Below are 8,670 nucleotides of genomic sequence, written 5' to 3'. Positions count from 1 at the left end.
AAGGCGGGCAGGCATTGCTGGGATAAAAAAAAAAAGTCTCCAGTTTAGTCATGCACACAATATGAATGGATTCATAAACTGACTGTCAAAAGACATTCCTTTAGCAGGTATCATATTGCAGAAAGAATATGTTATGTGGAGAATCTGAAGCTCTGAAATGTATCGCTGTCTTTACTGTTCAAACATCGGAAGTTTACATTCACTATGGAAATACTTTATTTAATCATTTTCTCATTACCCTCAGTGTTGTTAAATAATTTATATAAAAGACAGACCGTAATGTAAGTAACACATTATTGCTACTACATAGAAATGCCAGCAGACAAAAGCTAGAGATGCAATATGTACTGTAGGTATTGATTAGTTCATAAAAATCTGTGTATTAAAAGACTGTCAGATTCCCAATTTGAGATTATAATTTACAGAAATATCAGAGACATACTTTGTGCTAGTAAGAACACTGCCAGAAAATCTTAATGTTTCTCCAGTAGGAACAAAGCTTATTTTCAAACACAAATTAAACTTTTTCGCACATTCCCTCTTTCAGAAGACAAATTCAGTGCCTTTGGCTGATTTTTGTTGTTGCAGATTCTTAAAGATGTTATTCTTAAAAATATATAACCACATATTATGACAGAGTTGTTATCCTACAATAAATAGGACAACGAATTGAATCTACATTAATTTTACATTTTGTCATACATACAACTACATCAAAAGTCAGATAATCTGTTAAATGTGAACGTTTTTTAATGTCCACAGATGTGCAGAGAGATGTTGCACCTGTTATTTTAAAACTTGATGTACCCAGGTATACATCAAATACCGTACATTTTATTTCAAGAATTAACAGATTTCATGTGTAACTGGAATGCATTCTATCCAGATGGTCAAGTTGATATTACTGATTCTAGGGTAGGATGACCTTAAAAAAGTGATGTGGTGCATCAGATTGGACGCATACCCATTATTGCCTGACAGATAGATGTATACTAAGTATATTATAAAAGTATATAACACTATACTTTTATTCTTTATCTTGAAATATCAACTTCAAAATTATGGGGACTTATGTGGTACCTATATATGTATACTTTTACATTTATAGCTAAGACTATCCAGTCCAGCATCAAACAGTTTCAGGCACCGACTGCAACTTATACTAACTGTCCTTGCAGCTCCTAATTTTCAAACTCCACCAGTGCTGTGGGAAGCAAACCTGTAAAGCATCTATGCCTGTTTAACTTGTCATATGTAATTACAACATAGTACATTAGCATTATGTTATTTTCTTAAAACCATTCGGTTTAATTACAGTTGAGTTGTAATTTTTATTATGTTTTCTAATGGTGTATTTGTTAATTTACAAAAACTGCTTCCATTACATTAAACTCAAATGCAATAAGGAGCAATGAGATTAAATCAAATTAAAAAAAAACAAAACCATCCAAACAATATTTTTACACCTTTTACTACATTAGAACCATCTCCTATTTTACTCAATGCAAAGTTTCTTTTGTGAAGGAAAAAGTGCCCATCCCACTCCCTGTTGTCACACATGCTTAGGTCTCTGAATTTAACATCTACCTGTGAAGTAGACAGCACCTTTCATAACCAGTGCATCTTACTACAGATAATGCTCAAATGTTACTGATACTGAACCTTCCTACAAAAGTTATGATTGCTTTTATTTTGTTTTTGAACTGGTTATGGAAAAGGAAATAATGACACTGAACACATCTCACAATACCATTATCTTTTATTAGATCTTATTTTACATATCCCCATAAGATATAAAATCTTCCAAGAGAAAATATCAAAAGCCTTCAATTTAAATCAGTTGTATCAGACAATATGAGCAAGTAAAAACAAAGATATTTAATAGGAATGTAAAAAATAAAAATAAAAAATAATAAAAAAAAAAAACAGTACAGGTATAACTAGTATTGAAAGCAATTACAAGGTTTTAAGCCATTTTTTTTATACAGCGTTGTCTTTAAAACCATACTGGTTGAAAGTAAGGATGCTTGGTTCTCTTAACCAGTAGTTTTAAAACCAGCAGATAAAAAATAGAAAGAAAAAAAAATATATATATAAAACCAAATTAGATGGTGAATATGTCGAAAAACAAGAACTTCACTGAAATATCCAATATAATAAAAAAAACTTTAAAAACATCAATAGCCATATTCTGAACCAATTAAAATAAAATTTATTTTCAGTCTTTGGAGTTTTGACACAGTTAAGAATTTCTAGAAATAATCCCAAATTGAAGGCTATTCTGTTGCTACAGAAAACAAACGCAAAATAAAGGAACATAGACTAAATCTGCTGGTTAAGAAAGATTCAGGCATCATGATTGTACAGCTGATGATAAAAGAAAAAGGTACAATGCTATATGAATTACATTTTTGGAAGCAATTCCAACAGGCAAAATACTTTATTGCATCAAAATTTTACGTTTCTGCTTAACAAAACTTGAAATTGTATTTTGAAAGCGCTCTTGCACAGAACACACAAAGTCTCTGAAGCACTTTAATGCTGAAGATGCAATAAAATAAATGTTATAAGAGCCTTCTGCTGGCAAGTTTACCAAGCTTTGAGTTCCAACAACAACAACAAAAAGTATTTTCAATTACTATAGCTAAGAAAACTTACAGTACATGTTTATTGCATGAAAACATCCATTTAGTGGATCCATCTGATTCTTCCATTTGTGGTTAGTGGTTCTTACATTTTTATATAACTTGCACCAGATTCTGCTAAGTGTTCCGTTAACTACAAAACATACACTAGATTGAATCAAATAGGGAAATCTACGCAATCCTGACAGAAATCCAACCCGTGACAATGCATGAAATTAAAATTTCACTTTCATTTTCTTTTAAGATAGCCTGTAGCTACAAGATATAATTTGATATATCGTGGAACAATAATGATGAAATTAAATACAGTAGGTAATATTAGAGTTAGAAAATAGCACACCTTTTTATCAGTTACAATGACTTTCCATGCAATAGTATTGAAGAGAAGCAATGATATTTGGAAAGCATAAACAACAGATGGAAGTAAGAGGTGTGAAGATAAATGAAGACTAGTAAATGGAATCATACTCAAGTGCATGTTTATATGTATTAACTGTAAACAGTAGCTCTACTTCGGGAATATTTTTCACACTTGAATGGCTTCAGCACTAAATATGAATTATTTAATATGTGAAAACAAAGCAAAAAGTAAGACTCCATTCTTCAGTAATATGAACATGTGAACACTGGCAATGTAACTGAGGTTGCAAGTTTGAAAAATTAATATAGGCACATGATTCTGAATGCACAGGTCACACAGTCTGTGTGACAGGCAAGCACATGTTTTGATGGGTTTGAAAACTATGTCTTGCTTACTATCAACTCTCTGCATCAAGTTGCAATTTCCTTGAAAGCAACTGAATTTAGATTTTACAGTAAATTTTTTTTTCATGTTATGACATCATTTTAATACATTCAAATAGTCAAAATGTTCAGAATAAGATAGTACAAACTTGGTGCAGGAGGACATAGATCAGAGTGCGGCCAGCATTGTCAAATAGGAGATACACAGCTTAAGTATTATATAAACTACCTTTCCCCAAAAAACATTAACATAGACGCCAAAATTGTAACAAGACATATCAAAAAATAAGGCACATTTATCTTGATATGGTAATCTTGAGATAGAAAACTCATTTCAGAGAACATCAATATCTAAATGAGTTTTATAAAAAATCTTGTATTCATGACAATATGGACATTTCTCATCATGTATGATAATGGAGTAATTGCACATATCCCAGTGTGTCAAGTAACAAAATGGGAGTTTTATTAAACATTTCCATTGCAAAATTATTTTGTAGGTTCATGTTTTCCTATTTACATAATTCAGGTGAATGGTAGAAGTATTAAAATCTACCATCACTTGTCACAAGTACTGCAGGCTTTCATTTTACCACAATTAAAGATCCCCTTTTTGTTGAATGAATTGAAATTAATTGTGGAATAAATTGAGATTATTGTTATTTTATATAAATGATTGCAAGTTTTTGGACATTAGCTACTACACAAGAACATTTTATTCCATTTGTTTCCAGGCTGTATCAGGGCTTTCTACTCAGAATTATTTGTACATAAATTTATCAACAATCAGCAAAGAAGGCTGTTTCCCTTTCTTAGGAAATCCCTTTCTTAGGAAAATTAGAACACCAGAAACATCATTAGCTAGCATTTAACCTGAGATTTAATCTGTTGAGAGGTTAACATCCTTAGAAATTTCTTCACTTGTTGCATTAACTTATACTGATGTTGGTATTTTATGAAAAAAAAAAAAAAAAAGGTTGCTTGCAACATGGCTTTTCACTGTGTTGATCAAAAAAATTAGAGAATGCATGTTTTTCTCACAGTATCCAGAAGCTGGAATAACAATAATGTGCTTCTTATTGCACGTGAAACTCTGAGGAGACATACTTGCAGATTCCTCTTCTCTATCTGAGTATTAAAACCAGATTTCATCTTAGTCGAACCCGGAATGTATTTATCTCCATAGAACTCATATTTATTTCACTTATATTTCTGGCATCTGGAGGTGAATGCATCAAAGACAAAGATGCAGGTGTAAGACTTTCCACACTGAATTTGTTAAAGAGTTTATGCACCTTTACCTGGAGGAAAAAAAAAAGAAAAAAGAAAAAGAAAATTAGGTATGTACCTTAAAATTGACTACAATTTAATCTCCAACATCCTGGTTAGATACATTTCAAAGTTATCAGCATAACAATTCTTGCACGAAGAACACCAAACATTTCTAAGAACAATGCTTAAGATACTGTACACTAGATTAAAACTTTTTAGGCAGTGTTTGCGGTGGCCTCTGTGAGCAGAGCCAGCCCCAGCTGCTCCAAAAGGGACCTGCTGCTGGTCAAAGCTGAGCCAGGGAGTGATGCCAGTTGGGCCTCCGAGAGAGCAGTTAAGGAAGGGGGAAAAAAAAGAACAAAAAACTGCTGCACCACAGCAGCTGGGAGAGAGGAGTGAGAAAATCAGGGAGAACCAGCCCTGCAGCCCCCCAGGTGAGTGCAGCAGGAGGGCAGGAGGTGCTCCAGGCACGCAGCAGCAGTTCCCCTGCGGCCTGTGGAGAGGCCCCTGATGGAGCAGGCTGTCCCCCTGCAGCCCATGGGTCCCACATGGAGCAGATCTCCACGCTGCAGCCCCCCCGTGGAGGAGCCCCCGGTGGAGCAGGTGGATGTGGCCTGGAGGAGGCTGCAGCCCATGGAGAGCCCCCGCAGGAGCAGGCCCCGGGCTGGAGCTGCAGCCCGTGGACAGGAGCCCACGCAGGAGCAGGGGGTCTGGGGGGAGCTGCCGCCCACCCGTGGGGGGCCCGTGCTGGAGCAGTTTGCTCCTGGGGGATGGATGGACCCCGTGGTACGGAGCCATGTGGGAGCAGTTCTTGAAGAGCTGCTGCCTGTGGGCAGACGGCATCCCGTGGGAGGGAGCCCACATGGAGCAGGGGCAGAGAGTGACCGTGAAGGAGTGGCGGAGACGAAGCGACAGGGACTGACTGCAGCCCCCATTTCCCGTTCCTGTGTGCCACCTGGGGGGAGGATGTAGAAGAGGGTGGATGGGGGGAAGGTCTTTTTAGTTTTTAAGTTTTTTTTGTAGTTTCTCACTTTTTTACCTTGTTAGTAATAGGTAATAAATTACGTTAGTCTCTCTATGCCACGTCTATTCTGCCCATGATGATGATTGCTGAGTGTTCTCTCTCTCCTTATCTCAATCCTTGAGCCCTTTCCATCATACTTTCTCCCCCTTTCCCTTTGAGGAGGGGGAGTGAGAGAGCCATTGTGGTGGAGCTCAGCTGTCTAGCTGAGTAAAACCACCACAGATGACAAAAATTCTATAGATTTATAACTACCTAGTCTACTGTCTGTAACACAACAATAGTTTTATGATTTACATTTCATAATTTTACATACCACACACCAATTCAATAGCAATTGCAAACCACTCAGATATTTGTAATGGTGTAGGTCATGTAAGGAAGCATTGGAAGACAAAGGACATGCTGTAATAAACAGTTTTCAAAGTAGCAATCACACAATTTGCGAATGTTAACTAACACTTTTCAAAAGAATACACTACAGAATATGTAATTTGACTATTTCTTTGGTAAAGTTGTTTATACTACACTATTCAAAAACTATTTGAGATATTTTATTATAGGAAAATGACATTTATGGGAAGTTAGTAAGGCTAAAGCTGATGTAGAAGTTTACTTGCAGATGCTTACATGGTAATTTCCACACACCAGATGCCCATCTTTATCAAACTGAAAACAGCTTTCAATTTAGCTATTATCCTGAAACTCTTGAGAAATGACTACCTTTACTTGAGTAATAATTTGACTTAAATATCAGCGTTCTTGCTATACTTGCAAGGTAAACTACCCGTAAAATGTCAGTATACCTTTCCCTGAGTAGTGGAACAGAGTAGACCCATGTCTCTGTTTGAAAATCTACAATCAAATCCTTTTCTGTGAAGAATCAGAGCAGCTTCATCTGATGGCTCAGTATCTACCTGCAAATACACAAAATAAAAGTTGCTCAGAAAGTAGTAGAGCCAGCAAGACATTTTAGGACCTCAAAAGATTATTATTACCTTAATGTTATGGAACCACATATGCCTTAAATAATGTTCAGCTCAGACTGAACAGACATGCTTCTTTTAATGCTTATAAGATTAAATATAAAAATAATTAAATAGCAAAGTGATATTAGATGTACAAATTACTAAAGAATATGAACTTAAGTAGTGAACTAAGGAGTTCAGAGATCAATAAATTCACATGTACAAGCAGACTCAGAATTTAAGAGTAGCTTTCATAGCTGTATTAATTGGCTTCCTAGATAAATTACATGGCAAAACTAAAACAAACTTATGGTAATTACAATAGCTAGCTTCAAATTTAATTGTGACTATGTTGTATCAACTTTTCATTTTGCAAATCTGCTCCCTGAAATCTCACTCATCTTAGGATGTGTGTGAAACCACACACTACTAAAAATATTAAATCATTATAGATAAGACATACAGTGTTCTTGAGCCTCAGTAGACAACAGAGTAATCCACAATCTCAACTTTCTAGTTTGAACCAAATAATTAAAATCACTTAGGACAAATGGTCACAAGAATAGAGTATAAACGCTAAAAAACCATTCTATGACTCTATGATTTTTTGATTTTTAACTCTTGGAGATGTAACAAACAAAAGATATCATTAGATTAAGGCTTCAGTTCCAAACCAAGTTTCTCCTAATAAAGTGCATCTTGGAACAGCTTGAAGCAGCTTCTTTGAGCCACAGTATGTCACTGCTTCACGGTACAACAAATTCACATTAGTAAATACTCATTCAGATGATAAAAAATGGAAAACTGATAAACTTAAATGTTTTCTAAGGAAGTTTTCCATTAAAATAGCAAAAATTTGCTCAACATTTCTTGGACTTGAAATGAGATGTTTTGCAGTAAAACATTTGCATAGTTTACAAAGCCTGAACAAATCTCAGTTTGATAAGATTTTCATGAACAGCACAGCTTATAACCACCTATTCTTAATTAATGTATGGTATCTACGGTCAGACAATTTAAATAGGTTTAATATTACACATATTAAATCCTTGTTACATCCTATTACACATATTATATCCTTGGTGGTTGAAAAAGTTCTTATATTGTTTATTGGAACTTTCTATATTAAGTTAATAATGATGCCAAAAAAAATATTTTCAGTCTCCAACTCTAATTCCTGACTTTTTCACTGTCACTGATGTGGCAAAGAGTTTGCACTTAAAAGTAGACATTTTTATGCACACAAAGTATTATTGTCTGCCTAAACATCAGATTAGAGAAATATTAAAATTCATACTGCAAAAGCTTGACTTCCTATGGGGTAAATTGATGTTAAAAATGACAAGAGACTAATGGATATCAACACTTTCTCTATATCCCGTAGAATTACCTTTTTTTCATCTGCATAACAAATGCATTTCAACTGATGGCATGAATATTTCATCTCTTAAGTTTTTAAAATTAAATATTATCTTAATTAAGATTCAAAATGTTTGCAACAGAAAGGTAATAAACAATTAATGACACCTTCAGGAAGTGAGTTCTGCCAAGTATAAACACCTATGATATAGTAGACAACCTTTTAGACTTCCCAGGACTTTAACATGCAGATAGCATCCAAGTTTAAAAAAAAAAAAAAAAGAAACAACACACCTAAGCTGTGCTAATCTATGGCTTAAGACTGAGCAAGCTGCCACAGTCTCCATATCTACTATAACTTATCTCTTCTTCTATCATCTCTAGGTAAATTATATTAGGTCTATGAATGCCTAAGGGAACATCTGAGCAAGGACGAACCCAATTTATGTTGCATATACCTTCTAAACATGGCTATACCATCTGTATGAAAACCTGTAACAAATTTCTCAAATTTTAGCAAACAGGAATATCTTTAGTCTTGTGAAACTTCACATTGTTATAAGACAAAAATTCCCTAACTACCATACTATCAAATCTCTGACTGCCTTTCTTGGAAGAGCTGTCAAAGCTTGATTTGATTTTGATCTCTGAGAAGTAAAAT

At 34.8% G+C, this 8,670-nt stretch overlaps 1 protein-coding gene across 1 annotated transcript in view; it reads right to left on the bottom strand.

Moving 5' to 3' along the window:
- Window positions 1-1,741: 1,741 nt before the first annotated feature.
- MAN2A1 (mannosidase alpha class 2A member 1) overlaps window positions 1,742-8,670 on the bottom strand; it is a 137,297-nt gene continuing 130,368 nt past the window's right edge. Inside the window, exons 21-22 of the mRNA XM_040541150.1 lie at window positions 6,489-6,599; window positions 1,742-4,690 (exon numbers count right to left, since the gene is read on the bottom strand). Coding sequence (XP_040397084.1) covers window positions 4,538-4,690; window positions 6,489-6,599 — 264 coding nt within the window. The 3' untranslated portion in view covers window positions 1,742-4,537. The remainder of the gene's footprint in view (window positions 4,691-6,488; window positions 6,600-8,670) is intronic.

This window comes from Cygnus olor, chromosome Z, assembly GCF_009769625.2.
Source record: "Cygnus olor isolate bCygOlo1 chromosome Z, bCygOlo1.pri.v2, whole genome shotgun sequence".
Lineage (NCBI taxonomy): Eukaryota > Metazoa > Chordata > Aves > Anseriformes > Anatidae > Cygnus > Cygnus olor.
The sequence above is the reverse complement of the archived record's forward strand: the minus strand, read 5'-3'. Positions and strand labels throughout refer to the sequence as shown.